We start from the raw sequence: 19,150 nt of genomic DNA on the forward strand, positions 1-19,150 counted from the left end.
TCAAAGGAATCTCAAGAAACTGTGAACACTTTAAAGAGAGGGACTGGGGTGTGTATGTTGGTGGTGAAGAAGCCTAGAATTTGCTGAACTTTTCTATAGAGTTTGGATTTTCAAATCACAGACATATATTACTTTTATATTTTTATGTTTCAATATCAATGGGGCTTATCTAGATGGTGAGATTATAGGCTGTTTTAATTTGTATTTTTTATATTTCTCTTTCTTAAAAAATAATAAATATGATTTTTTTTTTAACTATGGACCTGCCAGGATGGCCTTCAAAGTCTTCCACTGAGCCTTTTTCCTTGACTCATAGTATAGCCCCTCTGTTTAAGAGCAACCCAGTGACAACCATCAGTACTATGATGCTTTCTGGAGAGCTGTCACTTATGGAAGCAAAGAGACCTGAATTCTCAGAGACTAGTCATAGGACAGGACATTGTGTGTGTGTGTTTTAAAATAATATGTTTTGTCTTTTGTTGAATTACAAAATAATAAATTCTCAGAAAGTTCAAGAAATCAAAAATCAAATCATTCAAAATGCCTTATGCAGCAATTCTCATTGCTAACATTTAGATTAACTTCCTCTCAATCTTTTTTCTCTGTATATATAAACCAACCCTGTACCCTTACAGATGCAGCAGTATACAGTACATAGTTTTGTAGCCTTATCTTTCCACTGAGTATTATTTTGTGAGTATTTTCCTTATACCTGAAGGTTTGGGCCTGTGGGAATGGCCTGTCCTGGCGCTGACAGTAAGGGAAGTGCATTTTTGGTAGGAATATTGAAAATAATAATAAAATTGATGACAGATCTGTGTTTACTATCACCATTCCCTGGAAATTGTAAACAATGTCAGGATAAAATATTCCTCCCATGGAGTCATCTGCCTTTAACATACACCACTGTATGCCTAACCCTGCTCTGACTAAGGGTGAGAGAGGGGAAAGCCTGGATTTCTATCTTGGGAGGGGGCTCAGAGTTAGCCAAGAGAGTCCCCGAAAGAGGAAAAAAGAGGAGACATTTCAAAGAGCCCCTCCTTTACAAGTTTCCTGCTTAGATTCAGTTCACTTGAGAAACTGCTTGACTTAAAAGAAAAACAAAAGAACTTAGCAGTTGTCTTTCTTATGTGTGTGTAACTGAAGTCATTAGTACCTCCAAAATGCTGGTTGAAATGCCCTCGTGGTGCCATCTGTAATTTTTGGTCTGAAGTGGCCAAAATGCAGTTAATTGAACAATTATAAAATAAAAGTGGGTTTCCTGGCTCCATTTCCAGCTGTGTTTTAGCCCCTGATGATGTTAAAATAATGGATTTCCAAAGATATCTGGGCTTTTGCATGTTGTTTGAGTTTTACACTCTACACCTGCTAATCCATCCAGTATGGCTGGAGGATCAATAAAGCTAAAGACATCTTCTGATGACTCCTCTGTTGTGGAGTGAATATTCTTGGTTCCCTGGGAAGTCAATGCATGGCAGATTTCAGATTCCTTCAAGAATCAGCAAAGCATGCTAAACTCACCAGGAAATGACTTCTTCATTTCTTTGATTTTATAGTCAGCACCATGCATTTGGTAAACTTGAAATTACTGGGCTATCTTGTATTGATGGTGGAACAATATGGGGCCATGATCAAAGCTTTAGCTCTAATATAGTTTCATGGTTTAGAACCTTAGAAACAAACATTTTGCATTGAAAGAAATTTCCTAATTAACTTCTGAAGAATTTGTACATTTAAACATCTTACCCTGCTGGAGAAGACTGATAAAGCAAATGTACTACCTTCTGTTGAAGAGAAATTGTATTTAGAAGGAACTTGCTATTCTCATAAAACTTTTAATAGGAAGAAGTGAATCAAATTCCTTAATTACCATTTTACGGTTGGTAAAAGGGCAAATTACATGCCATCCATTTCTAAACTTCTAAATGTCTCTGGTGCTTTTAATTAAAGCTGCCATCTAGAAACTACTAAAGCAATTTTATGCAATTAGTTATTTATAGGTTACCATAATACACCACTCAAAATATGATTTAACTGATTTTCAGTCTGTTAGTGTGTGATCTCTGTCATTTTTGTTTGATGGGGGGTCTTTTTATCAGCTAAGGTGATCCTTAAGTGGACAGATAAGAAAGATGTGACACTGAGGAGCTGTGATAAGGAAAGTTTGGGGGGCTAGTGATCTCAAGTGAAAAGAGGAAGAAGCATAATTCCATACAGTGTGTCTTGCTATGTAGGGGTGGAAGTGTCACTGGAGACAATACCACAGAGTACATCACCGTTATCCTCCCATCTCTCCCCACTTTGCTGCTGTTCTGTTAGATACCTAGCACTGCCCTTCCTCGTGCTACCTGGAGTGGCTGCCACCTGGGCTGGTCCCCCTCTGGTGATCTCATCTATCCCAACCCACCCATCCTGTGCTCCACGTCCTCAATGCCCCCCTTACGTGTTTTAATGAGGGATTAATCTGTTGCTCTCCTAGGCAGTACCTGCACTCAACACTGAAATTCACCTCTGAAGAAAACCATTATGGAACGAATTTAATGGTGAAAGTGTAAGCTGCTAAAGGACATAATTTTGGTTACGTGGGTCGTCAGGCGAGGGGGGGGGGGTTCCTCAAAATATAACAGGTAGAAAGAACCAGCAATAGAAGTACTGCATCTTAAGGTCCGGAAGGATCAGCCAGTCATATCCCCAAATCCCACTCTACCTTGAATCCTGCTTTTGTTATGGTACCTTTCTACCCTAGAAATGATCAAATCTCAGACTGACTTACAAGGATAATTTGGAACTTGCCTCCTTTCGAAGTAACTTATTCCATATTTGGGTCATTCTTATAAGCAGCCTTATTATTAGCAACAAAACAGCAAGCCTGATCAGAATGGCAGGTAATACTTAACATGTACACACTACATGCTGGGAACTGTGCTTTACGACATGCTTCACACAATGCAGGAGGCCCCGGTTTGATTCCTGGGCCAGGAAGATCCCCTGGAGAAGGGAAAGGCTACCCACTCCAGGATTCTTGGGCTTCCCTGGAGGCTCACATGGTAAAGAATCTGCCTGCAATGTGGGAGACCTGGGTTCAGTTCCTGGATTGGGAAGATCCCCCGGAGAAGGGAAAGGCTACCCACTCCAGTATTCTGGCCTGGAGGATTCCATGGACTGTATGGTCCACATGGTCGAAAAGAGTCAGACATGACTGAGTGACTTTCACTTTCTTTCACATGCATTACCGAACACTGCCATGTCGGCATGATTACTCCTATTCTAACTTCATAGATGAGGAAGTTGAAGCTTAGGGAGGTCTGGTGACTTACCCAAGACCACACATTTAATGAGTGGTGGATCTGGGATCTGTGTGTAGTGATTTGATTCCAGAACCTGGGAACTTATCTCTCATGGTATTTGTCCTCTAAAGTATTATCTGTTTGCTAGAATGTTATACATGAAAATGAAAATAAATGCAGAAGAAAAGTCATTTAATAATGTCCTTGTAGGTCCGTCTAGTCAAGGCTATGGTTTTCCCAGTGGTCATGTGTGGATGTGAGAGTTGGACTGTGAAGAAAGCTGAGTGCCGAAGAATTGATGCTTTTGGTGTTGGAGAAGACTCTTGAGAGTCCCTTGGACTGCAAGGAGATCCAATCAGTCCATTCTAAAGGAGATCAGCCCTGGGTGTTCTTTGGAAGGGATGATGCTAAAGCTGAAACTCCAGTACTTTGGCCACCTCATGCGAAGAGTTGACTCATTGGAAAAGACTCTGATGTTGGGAGTCACTGGGGGCAGGTGGAAGAGGGGACGACCGAGGATGAGATGGCTGGAAGGCATCACTGACTCGATGGACGTGAGTTTGAGTGAACTCTGGGAGATGGTGATGGACAGGGAGGCCTGGCGTGCTGCAATTCATGGGGTTGCAAAGAGTCGGACAAGACTAAGTGACTGGACTGAACTGAACTGAGCTTTATAAAACTTGAATAAACTTAATCCAAGTTCCATGTATTAATCATGGATGTGTCCTGGACCAGTTAGCCAAGGCTAGATATAAGTGCCTTCCTTTTGTCTGACTTCTCTACCAACAGGTTATGATTTCAGGATTGTGATAGAAAAGGCAGAAAGGTTCTCAAGTTCCAGCTGCTGATGTAATATAAGCTCTAAATCTTTTGACCATTCATAAGCAGATGCATTAGACCCACTGTGCAAATAATCAGTTAAGCTCTGGGACTTCCCTGGTGATGCAGTGGTGAAAACTCTGTGCTCCCAATTCAGGGGCCCTGGGTTTGATCACACAGGGCCCACAGTGAAGACCTGGCATGCCATAGCTAAGACTCCTTGGAGCAAAAACATAAATAAACATTAATAAAAGTTAAACTCTCATTCTGGTTGCATCATAGGTACTAAGTCATCAGGTGTAGCTACTGTAAACTGAGGGAACAACAACACAGTTTAGGAAAGACATATCCAGGAGCGGCAACAACACAGGATCACTGAGCAATAAAGAACAAATCTTTTACCTGAATTTTAAGTCTTTGTCAAACATTTTTTTTCAAGATGCCTCTGATTCTAGGACAAGGACGTGGGAGGAAAGTTCTCACAGGAAATGCCTTGAAGCTGAGGCAGGAATTTGGTCATGTGCGGAAGAAAGCTGATGTTACCCAGAAAGCTGACTTTACTAGGTGGGGTGTCCAAACCATCCCTACATACCTCCAGGTCTGATTGTACTTTGTCATTTTTAGCAGAATAGATCCACTTCTCTAGAACACTGAGGCCATCAGAATGGAGTACTGGTCAATTTTCTAGCCCTTCTATCTACAAACTTCCACATTCCTGCACCGATACACTATCTTAGGGAGGTCTCTTCAATCTCCCCTCCGATTCCAGGCCTACTCCAGTTTCCTCCCAGTCTGGTTTCATCATTTATTCTCTGCCTCTTGTATCTTACCATTGACCTGTAATCATTGCATGTATCTCATAGAAAAAGCTTCTGAGTGCCTTGTCTTCTCACTAGTTATCCCTCTATGTTTTGCAGCCAAGCCTCTCTTCAAAAGAGTACCTTCACTAGTTATATTTACTTCCTCACCTCTCACTGGCTCATCAAATGCCTGAAATCTGGCTTCCACCTCCACCACCATTCAAATCACCAATGAGCTCCTCACTGCCTAATTCAATGGCTACAAATGTGTGACACCCGATATTGTTTTTCACCCCTTTTTGAAACAAACTATTTCCTTGGCTTCTTGGATACCAAGCTCTCTCTGTTCACTTCCTCTTCTTGTGAAGATTTCTTCTCTATTTCATGAGATTCTCTTCCATTGCCTACTGTATACATATTGGTATTCCCAATGATTTTTTTTTTTACCCCAGCTTTGCTCCAGCACATCTACCCTGTCACCAAAATAATCTGTCCAAAATGCATCCATCAAGAAAAATGGTACTGATGAACCTATTTGCAGGGCAGGAATAGAGACACGGACTTGTTGATGTATGGCAGAAACCAACACAACATGGTAAAGCAATAATCCTCCAATTAAAAATAAAAATAAGTAAACAAATGCACCCATCAGATGATCAAGTCATTTCCCTGCTTCAAAACTTTTGCCTATAGGACAAAATGCAGACTTCTTTTTCTTGCCTTGCTCCTATCACCCTCAAATATGTTTACTTTAACAATCCTGAATTATTTATAGTTGCCCAAATATACCATTCATTTTACTCATGCTGCAGCTTGCCTGTAATTTTGATGAGGGTTGGCCTTAGTGTCAACACAAACAGTTATGTCACCATAATGGATCATGTACTAAAGGAATTTAGGAAAAGTCTTACTGCGCCCCATTGCATAGTAGAACCAAAAGAACATTCTCACATGTTTGTGCACTATACTCTCTCCCTCATAGATACTAGTTGTATCAGCAAGATACTAGTGACATCACTGATGAGAGTTTTACTATCTTTCCACTAACCCCAAAATTAGCCCTTCAAAACAGCACGTAAATAACAGGGGGCATCAGTAGAACTTTAGGGTGCACCTTGGATATATCTGGGTAGGGACAAAAACATTATTTTTGTCTAGACTTTATCATATCCAGCTTTCTTAATTGCCAATAAAGTTAAAGGAACTCCTGTATGCTTAGTCTTATGAATAACCTAAAAACACTTTTTGAAGCCATGAAGATTTAAGGGTCATTTCCCTTCTTGGGAACAGCTCTGGGGCTGTTTGTATGTGTATAGATATTGCCTAATCCTTGTCGAGTTCTGAGGTCAATATGCTTAAAGATGCACATGAAAATAGAGATATACTCCTTGGTGAGGTCCAAGAAAACCATATTAAGTCATTGATTAATTTTATCCTGTCCAGTCACTCCTTCACCCTCTGTCTCTACTTTTAAAAAAATAAATGTATTCAGCTTGTCACAAATTTTATTTTATATCTCCACGTAGTACCATTTCACATTTTGTTTAAGTACTTGGTCATCTATTACATGACTCATTAGTTTGAGTTCTCTGTAGAATTAAAGAAAGTTGCAGTAAAAATAATAAATGGAACCTAAGTTTCAACTACATCATCCATGCATGTTTTAAAAGCATCTTTCAAAGTCAATTCAAACTCATATACAATGCCAGGGATTAGCACACCATCAACCTCTTTGCTAAACTTTTTTCCTTGCCCCATTACATTGAAGTACTGATGAGTAAAATGGCAAGTGTTTTCTTTATTGGGATTCAAATCAAAGTGCAGAAAACTGGATTAGATAAAGACTTCTTCCTAGGAGAAGTACCCAGGGGCTATCTTACATAAAACTCCATCTATTAAGAAAACGTCGGTGAAGTTTCTAATTGCAGAATCTTCCAAAGAGATATGACAACATTTCTTGGAGATTTATTTGAACAATTCTATTGACAGACGATGCAAATGCTTAAGAGTGCACTGTGGGTGTACTACTGAAAAAGTGAAGTCGCTCAGTCGTGTCCGACTCTTTGTGACCCCATGGACGGTAGCCTACCAGGCTCCTCCCTCCATGGAATTCTCCAGGCAAGAGTACTGGAGTGGGTTGCCATTTCCTTCTCCAGGGGATCTTCCCGACTCAGGGATCGAACCCAGGTCTCCTGCATTCCAGGCAGATGCTTTAACCTCTGAACACCAGGGTCAGTAAAATCTGAGAAACAGTTTTAATAGGAAAATGAAAGTAGACTAAAAGTCATTCATCTTCCAAATAAAAATATTTTGTTTTCATTGAATATATGTCATTACACTGAAAAGCATTTCCCACCCTCCCAGAGAAATCAACCTCCAAGAGAGATCATGGATTTTATCAGTGTGGTGTAGTGGAGGCATCAGCTCCCCACCCCACCATCCCTTCCCTGTGCCTCATGGGTTTTGAAGTCAGGCAGACCTGGTTTGAATTCCAGTGTTATCTATAAACCGTCTGACCCTAGGTAAATTCCCAAAGAGTCGGACACAACTGAAACAACTTAACACACACAAATTTCTTAAGGTATCTGTGCCTCTATCCTCTCATCTATACAATGGGAATAATACTATTCACCTTGTGAATTTGAACATTAGCGATACCATGCGTAAAATATCTAACACAGTGTACAGCACACAGCAGACAGTAAGTTATACTTATGGTTCTTTTAATACCTTAGAGCTGGGAAGGAGAGCATCCTAAGCCCTTCAGTTTACACAGCTGAACAATCTCAGGACTCAGTGTGCATAGGCCTAGCCCAGTGTAACAAAACTAGTCGGTGGCATCATTAAGTCAATTTCAGGGTTCAGGGAGGTATAGGGACTCACACAGGGTCATTCCAAGAATCATTACATGGAGGGGACGTGAAAACCTAGGCTTCCTAACCCTGTGTTCATCACAGTTTGCTTTCATTTCTCAAAACAACAACAAAAAGCCACCCAACTCTAAACACACACACACACGCACACACACACACACACACACACACACCGAAAACCATGGCTTCTGACTTTTCGCCTTTTGCTGACTGGTTTTAATCCCATTGGATGATCTATTCCAACGTTAGGACAAATGATCTCAAAAGAAAAATTTATTTCATCCTATATTTAGAATAGATTCAGCAAATAAATTAGCTGTCTTGCAGATTAACATTTATTTGACTTACCTTGCATAATTAAGGATATGTTGGAAAGCCTGCCTGTAATTGCAATATGTTGCTTGTTAAAGTCTTAGAGGGAGCTCTCTTTCCTAACCTAGAAATGGTACTCCCTAGATGTACATTTCCATTTTCTACTGATCTACAGCTTTTCTTTATTAGCTTCTAGGCGGAGAGAAAAATCAAACCTCTCCTTAAAGAAATCCATTAAACATTTGCTGTCTTCTAAGGGGGAAGGACGAAGGAGCTGATGTGCATGGTAGCTGTAAAGCCAGAAAACAAACAAATTGGGCTTTTTTGAGAGAGAAAGGACCTGCAGGAGAACCTCAAAGACATAATTAGCAATTAGCAATACTCTCCTTTCAGTTTGCACATGGTGCCTTAATGACTTCTTGCATGATTTTTCCTTCTGTGGAAGTCTATGAAATTGCCCTGCAGCATTCCATATAATGAGACTCTCACTTCTGACTCACTGCCAAGGGTAAGTGCTGTCTAGATTCAGCGTGGAGATAGGTGCCCTAACTAGGCACTGAAGTGTTCTGACCAGCATTTTCAGAGCAACTGATGCCTGGACATAGGTTTTGTCATCAAAGTGATTTTGAAGATCACTAACAGGGTCCTCATCTACTGTGAACATGATGGAAGGAGATGTGATGGACACTTAGTGTGAGCCACTTGTACCCCTCCTTTAAACATCCTCCTTCACTCACTGGATTAGAGCAGATGTTGCCAACAGCAGCTTCAGTGCATTATGTGAAAGCTGTGTTGGATGGATTAGACATTCAGCTGTCTGAAACCCGGGCCAGCTGTTCTCAGGGCCCCTTACTGCTTTGGGATAAATAAAGTGTACCAGATTATTGTAAAGGCCATGCTTGGATAGAAAGTTGAGTAAATCAAGCCAAAGGAAAATGTGCTACTAGCTATGACCAGAAGAAAAATATTAACTTTAATAGACACATAAATTTTGGCACTCTCATTACTGATGCTTCCAGAGTTCATGTAAATCCTGCTCATCAAGACTCTATTATTGCTGCTTTTCGAGCAAAAAGAAAAAAAAAGCTGCAGGAACCAATTATTTGCTTTATTTGGAAAAGCTGATATTCATTCTCTATGTGGCAGGTTGAATGTGGTAGGTGAGATGAGTAGTTTTCATACTAGCAGCAACTCAGGGGGATGTCAATTTCAGGCACAATACAAGGTTGATTCTTCCCTATTTCTTATGCAGAAATCCTTAAAATACCTGCAGGAGTTTTAAACCTGTGCATAAGGTGGGACTCCAACCTGATGTCTTTCCTTGAAAGATGAGCTAATTATAGTCGCACCTGAGTTAAGCATTCACTCATCAAACGTTTATTGCAGACCTACTATATGTAAGAAACAGCACAGGAACAAGAGAAAAGAAACATTCCCAAACACTTTACCATGATACTTATGGATGGGGGTGCTTATGTTCCCTTAGGGAGAAAACATCATTTCTTTTCAGTGGTACTGAAATTCCTTTTATGAATACTTGGGTATGGATAAGACTTACCTAATTCATCAATCACACAAGAAACCTGTGTAGTAGATTTCACACAGTGCAAGATTTTGCTGGGGAGGTGGGGAAGAGTCAAAAGAAATATAGTTTCTCATCTCAAGCCTCCCATTCATGAAAGAATTGGAAAGCAAAAGAAGGCAAAATATAACTAGGCGCTAATTGGGTAGTGTAGACACTGTTAAAGAAATTCAGATTTAATGGGTTGGGTTAGCCAGAGGGGTTTTAAGAAAGACACAGGCCTTGAATATGGCCTTGAAGAAAGGGAAGCCTTTAAACTCTGATTGTAGTTGAAATTTAATCCCCATATGGCAAATGTCAAATAGCTAAAGAGTAACCTCTTAATATTTGAAACAGTAACTGACCATCTAATGAATTAAACACATTGACCTCACTATATTTTTTGGCATGGAAAGGTGTCCATAATACGTTAAGTATGAAAAGCAGATTATAGAACAGCATTCTATGATTCTATTATTAGAGAATAAAATATATGATATGCACAGAAAAAAAGTCTAAAAGAATAAAAATGTTGACAGTGGTTTTGTAGATGTGGTAGGATTATGGGTAACCTTAGTTAAAAACATTTTTTTGTGTTCTCTATTTTCTGATTTTTCTCCAACAACTGTATATTATTTGTGTAATAGTTAAAAAAAAACCCACATTGGGTTCTTAAAACTCACTAAAATGAATACTTCATAAAAGTACCTTGGAGAAGGAAGAGAGAAGGATTAAATAATAAAAGAGATAGGGTGGATTATATATGGTGACAGAGTTAAAAGCTGACGATCCTTCAGCTTAGTGGCCTAAGATGGGAATATGATCCAAATCTATAAAATCATGAAGCTGACTAGTGAAACATAGATATTTAAAAATCTCAGGCAACAGAATTGAGGGTTGACCCTTGAATATTGGGAAGTTAAATTTAGGACAAATAAAAGTAAGTCTGAGCTCTCACAGAAGGCAAAAGAAAAAAAAAAGGAATTTGTTATATTAGGATACTAGGGGTGGGGCTTCCCAGGTGACGCTAGTAGTAAAGAATCTGCCTACTAATACAGGAGACATAAGAGACATGGATTCGATCCCTGAGTCGGGAAGATCCCCTGGAGGAGGGCATGGCAACTCACTCCAGTATTCTTGCCTGGAGAATCCCATGGACAGAGGGGCCTGGCAGGCTACAGTCCATAGGAGTGCAAAGAGTTGGACACGGCTGAAACAACTTAGCCTGCACACATGCATAGTATGGGTGATATAAATTTAAAATGTAAGTATATAGTTTCAAGGATGATTTCCCCAGTGGCTCAGGTGGCAAAGAATCTGCCTTCAATGTGGCAGACCTGGGTTCAGCTCCTGGGTTGGGAAGATCCCCTGGAGAAGGGAATGGCAACCCACTCCAGTATTCTTGCCTGGAGAATTCCATGAACAGAGGAATTAAGACACGACTGAGTGACTAACCCTTTCACTTTCACTTCAAGAATGATTTAGATACATTAATGGAAGAAAGGTTCATTAAAGGTGGGTGATTGTTAAGCAAAAGGCAGGAATGTCTCAAGTCTATGAGATGCTCAGTATATTTGAAAGTGGCAGAAGGTGGCACAGACTTGACCCCTAACCAGTGCAGGTCACAGTACTAAAGCCATCCTCCCGGGGCCCTTTGCTGGGCCAGGAGTTAACCCTTTAGTTGTTGGACTGTTGGGAGATTCCAAGAAGGAGATCATGGGCTGGGGTGTCCAGGAAGCAGAGGGTTCTGGGCAATAATTATTTATCAACCAGAAAAGAGGCATTCCAATATGTTACTAATAGTTATGACTGTCTGAATGCATATTGGCTAAAAATTAGTCCTGGGTGCGCCTATCTTCCCATATAGACTTCAGAGATGACGTCTGTCAGAGGTACAGTATATTGGGATGGATGGACCACACTGGGACAACAGTCTTAGGGATCTGTGAAGTTAAATGAAACCTTTAGATGACCAAGGAATTCTTCTTACCTCGTGGGCTATTCAGTGAAGCTTCTGAGGCTCTTCCGCCGTCTCCACAGTGGCTCTGATCAAAGGGCAGGCACTGATCACCAGTCCCTGCCACCACTTCAAAATTCTTGGACAAATCTTTTGTTTCCACAAGAGATTTCAGCTTGTAGACTTTTCGAGTATTGGTGTCTGATAGATAAAGTGATTCAGACATTGGGTCCATAGCCAGATAGTATTTGTGAGCAGGGCTTGTGCTAAGAGAAGAGAAAAAGAAAGTTATTTAAAGTAACTTGTTCAGCCTACACTCCCTGGGCTCTGCCTTTTGTCACAAGTGGAAAATTCTCTTCAGAGGTGAAAGTATTAATGTATCTTCTTTCTTATGTACTGAAGAGATGGACACCTCTTTGTTTTTCTGGTAATGGGTCTGGGATTAAAAAAAATTCAATGTGTACTGCTAACCTGATCTTGATATCCCAGTACCATCCATTTGAGGGTAGAGAAAGATGCAGAGGAGAGAAATTCCCAGGACATCTGTTTTCTCATACATACCTTTTCTATCCCCCATCCAGTTCTCCAATTACCTACTAGATTACTGCCTGGATATCTCAGTCACCCCAAACAGAAACTCCTCAGACAGTCACCTCAAAATCCAAAACAGAAGTTCGTTATTCTCTTCCTGAATTCCCCATCCTTCACAAACCTACTCTTGTCTTCTGGGCTTCCTACCTCACTTGGGGTCACTACTGTTCTCCTGGGGTCCTGTTGGAAATGGAAAGGCATCCATAAAATGTGACGAGTATGGCTTAAGTAGGGCTGCGCTGCAGATATATTGCGCCAAACTTCTCCTACCCAAGCTTCCTTTGTTTTTACTTTGTTTGTGTGTTTTTTTAGCTGACTACCATATTTCTTGAATCCACATTTTCTTCTTTCAGGACATCATACAAGTGATTACATTTGACCTTTCTTTTGGTTGTAATCACAATCATCCATACCTCCTAAAGGTGACAAGTTACCTTGACTGGATTTTGGTATTCCTGAAATTCTTCAATTATATATTTACATGGGATCTTGCATTATTTTTATCTGTATATGTGGCTGAACTCATTCACTAGTTTTGATCCTCCTAATTTCATTTTTCCTATCACTGCAGGAGTTTTGGTTTGGGGGACATTTTGCTTAAACTTAAGGGTCATGTACTGCTGACATCATCTAAGCTCCAAACCTTGAGGTCTAACCCTTACTCTCCCCCTTTCTCTCCACATGTAATTGTGCCTGCAAATGAACTTTCAGAACTTTTCTTCTATCCCTCCTGCTATTACATTAGTTTTAACCTTCATCATCTCTGGCTTGCAATATTTTCCATAGCCCTGCCCATAGGAGGTGTTTTTGAAACCTTAAATCCATTTTTCCCCATCTTGCCTCCAGAGTTAATCTCATCATTTGCTTCCCATCTTTAAAAACTCTACAGACTTTTAAATATTCTTTGGTATGGGGCACATTCCTTTCTTTACTAAGTAATTAATTCTTATATGCCTTTTAAGGTTTTATACAGGCATTATCTTCTGAAGAAAGCTTTCCCTAAATCTCTAGGCTCAGTTATTTGCCTATGTCATATTAACTTTTTTTAAAAAAATGTATTTGTTTCCCCTAATAAACCATGAGAGGTTGGACAAGAGCTATCCTGTCTTATCTCTAGTGTGCTCACTGCACGGCACTCAGCCTCACACCTGGTAGCCTAAATCAGAAACGGGAAGCCATTCTTTACTACTCCTCCTTTCTGCCATTCCCTATATCCAGTAAAACAACATTAAAAAAAAATTCTACCTCCCAAACTCTTCTCCAATCTGCCCACTTGTCTTTATCTCCTCTGTCTGCAGTCCAAGGTTCTGCCATCTCTCACCTGCATTCCTTCCTTGGTACTATTTCTTTTGTATTTGCTCATGCAGTCATTAAAAAATATTTACTAAGTGCAAACAATGTGCCAAGGAATTGTGCTATGGTCGGGAGACTTACTTGTGTGCACAGCAAAGCCCTTTTCTTCATGAAACTTACAGTCTAGTGGGGGAGTGAGATCAGTAAATGGGCTATGACTTGTAAATAGGAGTGTTACAACAGAAGTAGAAAGGAGAGAAACGAGCAGATAGGAGGAACACGTTCCCTAGCAGCACTGATGACACTAGCATTATTTTTTAAAATTATTAACTGAAGTTCATATTTTATTCAGATTTCCTTAGTTTTACTTAGTATCCTTTTTCTGTTTCAGGATTCCATCTAGGATACCAAATTATATTCAGCCTTCCAGTCTCAGGCTCCGAAGGGCTGTGGCAGTTTCTCAGAGTTTGCTGGTTTTTGATGACCTTAACAGTTTTAAGGAGTACTGGTCAGGTATTTTGTAGGATGCTCCTACTGGAATGTGTCTGATTTTTTTTTTTTTCTCACAGTTAGACAGGGAAGGAAGACCACAGGGGTAAAGTGCCATTCTCATCAAATCAAATCAAGGGTACATAATATCAACATGGCTTATCACTGTTAATGTCGACCTCAATCACCTGGCTGAGGTAGTGTTTGTCAGGTTTGTCCTCTGCAAGTTAACTCTTTCTGTCTTATTTTCCACACTGTATTCTTTTGAGGAAGTTACTCCGCCAAGACAACACTTAAAGAGTAGGGAGTGCACCTCCTTAAATTATTTGGAGTTCTTCTGCATGACAGCTTTATGTTTTCTTCTCCATTTATTTATGAACTCAACCATTTTTTTCCTATCAGTATGGACTCATGGATATTTGCTTTATATTTTGCATTAAATCCAATACTACTTAATTTTGTTGCTCAAATTGTTGCGGCTTTAGCCCCTGGGAGCTCTTTCTGTTGGCTTGTGTGCCCCTCATCAACCGCCATCAATGTGGGTGTGCTTTGTTTGTCTTTTGAGCACGTCCTTACTTTCTGGAACTACACGATGCTCCAGGCTCATCTTATATGATACCTGCCTTGGCACTAGAATGAATCATTTCTCCAAGCATCTCTAGTCCTTTTATTGAAAAATGGTATTAGAAACTGAGATCTGAATACTGGGTGTAAGCACTATTTTTTCCCCTCCACACCTCTCTCTCTCCAACTACTCTGTGAACTCTTTGCAGGCAGGAACCTTTCCTTTCTACCTCAGTGCCAACTGAGGGTCTGACAGGGCTGATGTTCAGTAAGTGCTGAACTAAATTGTAGGACATGAATCTAACTAAGACATAGAAGAGTTCAGGCCTTGGCTACCTAGCCAAGCAAAATGGAGGGGAGAGGGTCATTAGACTAATTAAGATGCTCTTAAAGACTGGCATGTTCCTGATTGTATTTGTAATTGCCATTTGCCCTCTAAGCATATTTATGTTAATGATAGTAAGGCTGGCAAATATTGACTTGAGATCCAGTTTATAGTTTTAATTGGAAAAAAATCAAATCCAATTGGAATACTTAATTTTTTTCTACTTACCTTCATCAAATAAGAGAATCCGGTAGATTCCAGGGACATCTTCAACCCTGGAATTACCATGCCAGCTGCTGTAAATAAACTGTGAAGGGCCCGACAGATTCCAATATTGCTTTGGCAGTCATATGAGACAAAGCATCTCTGTAGCAAAGACTGCTTAAATATGGGTTTGAGTAAAAGTTTTCACATATTTAGTTGTACTTTTTGCCTTGAGAATAAAAATTTTCCAGTGCCCTTAGATCTTTCTAGAATAAAGAAGGGGTCACACCCCTCCCCAAAACAACTTTCAATACTTTGGTAGCCAGCTTGTGGAAGTTTCAACTGAATCAGATTAATCATGTTTTGTTTAGGAAAAGTCCATAGGCTATTTTTCCAAGAGAAATGTTATTCGCACAAAAACACTTTGGAATGCATTACATTCATTTATTATTGAATATCCTCAAAGTGCCTGTGAGGGAACTTGAAATTATCATTCTTCTCAAATCTCAACTGAGGAAACCCAGGCACATAGAAAGCTCACCCAGGGTCACTAACAAGTCTGTGCTTGGACCAATATTAGATTAGATTTGTATGTGACTGAGTGTGCAAAATAAATACCTTCAGAATGCTCTTGTTCTGAAAGTGACAAAAAAATTCAGTGTTACAGTCTTCTTCTAACTATGTTGCTTTGCAAGGCTGTTCTCAAACTCTGTGCACTGGCCTTTAGAAAATGGAAGAGCCCAAATGCACCAAATTCAAATCTGATTGCTATTTTCTTGACAGCCAACAGTCAGGAAGGTCTCCTCTATTGAGATGCAATTTCTTGCCATTTCATGCCATTTCCCAAGTGCACTTCAGCTCTTTCGAGATTGGTTTCTTTCTACTTTGTGAAAACATGCCAAACCTGAGAAACAAAAACCACTGGGATACATTCCAGTTTGTTCTAATCCCTTGTGTCTAAACACATATTGAGATTTGAAATATGTGAAGATTATAACTTTAGTGTTAGACTTATTGTCATCTTCTGGTTAGTTTTCCATGCAAGCAATGCCTGCATGGAGACTTAGCAAAGATAACTTAGCAAATATCACTTCATTCATGCCAGTTAAAACCACATAGATTGTTAAATGGGCAATTAATGCTCCTAATTAATACTGTGCAACATTTTACCAGCAAGCAATTTGATAACCAACTTAATTTGCTTAAGGAATCAGTTAGGCCAAAGTAGCAAGGCTGATCTTGTGCACTGGCATTTGGGAAGTGCCTCTCCCAGATGGAATCCAAATGACAAACCCCATCACTGCCATTTTGATGACAATTGGCATTCGAAAGTGAACAAATTCAATTTTCTCCTTTGCAATTTCAGGTAACTTAGAACAGTTTTGACAAGTGTAATGTGTTAACAAGTTGAATAGACATACTTATTATGACTAATTTCAGAGTTATATGCCATTGTCAGTAAATGGTCAGTTTAAAGTTTATTATCTTTTTTTTTTTTTTTTGATGGGGTAAAATAGAAACCATGAGGTTGCAAAGAGGAACATGGAGAAATCTTATTCAAGAACATTCTCTTAATATACTCGTCAACTAAATTCCTGGAAGTAGAAAGACTGCTGCGCCATCTCTTTCTCTACTTGTAACTTGAAAGTGAAAGTGAAGTGAAAGTGTTAGTCGCTCAGTCGTGTCTGACTCTTTGTGATTCCATGGACTGTAGCCTGCAGGACTCCTCTATCCATGGGACTCTCCAGGCAATAATACTGGAGTAGGTTGCCATGCCCTCCTCCAGGGGGTCTTCCTGATCCAGGGATCAAACCCACATCTCTTGTCTCCTGCATTGGCAAGAGGATTCTTTACCATCCGAGCCACCAGGGGAGTCCACCACATCAAATCTTACAGACTCATCTGTGATATCACCTAAGAAAACACCATGAGACTGGAGGCTTTGCTTTCCCGGAAAGTACTGAACTGCCAACTTTCTCTTATTGTGTTTTCTTTTTGGTACATTCTGATCCTCCAGCAAATTCCACTTAGTGGGGCTCTCCTTTTGGAAAACACTTACCTGAGTTATAACTCCTAAGTTAACATTTACATTATTCCTTTAACCTTATTTAAGAAGTAAAGTTTCCCTATTAGCATTAGGAGGTGATGTCTTAGGCAGGAAGGGGCATTAGGCACCCACCCATATGATTTGCTTACCTATGTCTGGTATCTCTGTTTCTAGGGTGCACAAGGTATCCACGAATAGCAAGTAAAAGCAAACGGAGAGTCATCAGTATCATCCAACAAGCCAAACTGAACCAGACACACCTATTCCTAACTCAGCTTGTGGTCAGTAAAGGAACTCCATAGGGATCACTCAGTCAGATGGGTAAGCCAAAGTGGACCCAATCCCTCCTGGCTGCTTATCCTAAGATGGCGCCAAGATGACTGAACATCCAGCTTGGTGCCTGGGCTAAAGCTCTAAGGTAGTTTTTTTTTTTTTTTTTTTTTCCAAAAGTTCTCTCTGGACTGTTTTCATTGGAAGCAGCTGAGCTCTTGCCACATGTGCAGTTTCCTGGGGGCTCTTCCCAGTCATGCCAAATCAGAATCTGGAAGTGGGAGTGGGGCCCAAGAATTTCATTTTCAACAAACTCAGCTGGTGATTCTGAGGTAGAATAAGGCTTAAGAACCCCTGGGCTAAGTTTTGAAGAAGTACCCACTGCAAAGGGTCTAATCATGCAAGTCTCTAACTTGAAAGCCACTTTATCAAAATGCAAACTCTTTCATCATCAAGTCTATGTACAACAGACATCCCCAACCCAAGCTTAAGCCACTTATATGACTGTAGAGGTGAGATTAGGGACATCGCTTGTACACATTAACACAAGTATTTAGCAATATTAAACAATTTAACAAATTGAAAGTATAAAACTTTTTTCTTCAACCATGATAGAATGTACTTGGCATCAAAACTGCTGCATCAAGAAATTTTCAATAAAACATCGTTTGCATCAAACTATGAGGGCATTGTGCTGGCCAGCTACTCATGCTCTGAGGGAGCAACCGGGGTGGGTAAAATGGAACTGTCATGTCAGAAATAGCAGAACACTTCGGGGTCCCTGATCTGTTAACAGCTTGGCACAGGGCACTGCCTTAGGGTATCTTACTCTGGGACGGGGTATGGGTCTTCTCGCCCAGGGAGCACAGTCTGTGTATAGGCCTGACCTTGGGTCAAATCTGCCCAGAATTAAAAGGTTATAATCATCTGTGAAATACAGTCATTGCAGTTTTAAAATCCTTTTAAACCTGGCCCTTAGGTCATTTTGAAAATCATGAAGATAACAAATCTTTTTATCTAAACTAGAAAATGTTCTTATTAGTTGGAACATCAGGAAAGAAGAGAAGATACAAAATGATTTCCTTTGAAGCCATCTGCAACTACTGATTTAACTCTTGTTGAAGAGAATCCTTTTGGGATTTGACTAGGTGGGCGACAGTGACAATCCACTGACTTTTCCGTTTTATGTTATTAGTCACTCCAGTCATGTCTGACTCTTTGTGACCCCATGGATTGTAGCCTACTAGGCTCCTCTGTCCATGGAATTCTCCAGGCAAGAATACTGGAGTGAGTTGCCATGCCCTCCTCCAGGGGATCTTCCCAACCCAGGGATCGAACCTGGCTCTCCTGCATTGTAGGCAGACTCTTTACCAACTGAGCCACCAGGGAAGCCCCTTCTATTTCATGGGGCCACCTCTAAAGCGTGGTTATCCCCAGGGTTGACACAAAAGATCAAAAGGTAAGGGTGAGGTGATGTGATTAGAAATCTGGCCTCAGGCGTTTGAACCTCTTTCAGTTTCCTTGTCTCTAGACACTTGCTTATTTTTGTGGTCTCTGAACTATAGGGTGAAAGTGCTTAAGGCTGACTCTAATCACCGTTACATGGTTGATCTTCTTGAAGGAAGTCGAGTTGTGAACATACTAGAAGGATATTATTAAAGCATGGTTTCATCTGCCACAGACTCTCATGGTACAGAACCATGTGTGTGGCTCCAAAAGGTTTTGAAATTCTTAGGTGATGGCAAGCAGTGGGGAGAG

The 19,150-nt window shown here is 40.3% G+C and overlaps 1 protein-coding gene across 1 annotated transcript in view; it reads right to left on the reverse strand.

The window, feature by feature from the left end:
- TENM1 (teneurin transmembrane protein 1) overlaps window positions 1-19,150 on the reverse strand; it is an 899,404-nt gene that overhangs the window by 90,325 nt on the left and 789,929 nt on the right. Inside the window, exon 24 of the mRNA XM_070290794.1 lies at window positions 11,643-11,875. Coding sequence (XP_070146895.1) covers window positions 11,643-11,875 — 233 coding nt within the window. The remainder of the gene's footprint in view (window positions 1-11,642; window positions 11,876-19,150) is intronic.

The sequence above is a fragment of the Ovis canadensis genome, chromosome X (genome assembly GCF_042477335.2).
Source record: "Ovis canadensis isolate MfBH-ARS-UI-01 breed Bighorn chromosome X, ARS-UI_OviCan_v2, whole genome shotgun sequence".
Lineage (NCBI taxonomy): Eukaryota > Metazoa > Chordata > Mammalia > Artiodactyla > Bovidae > Ovis > Ovis canadensis.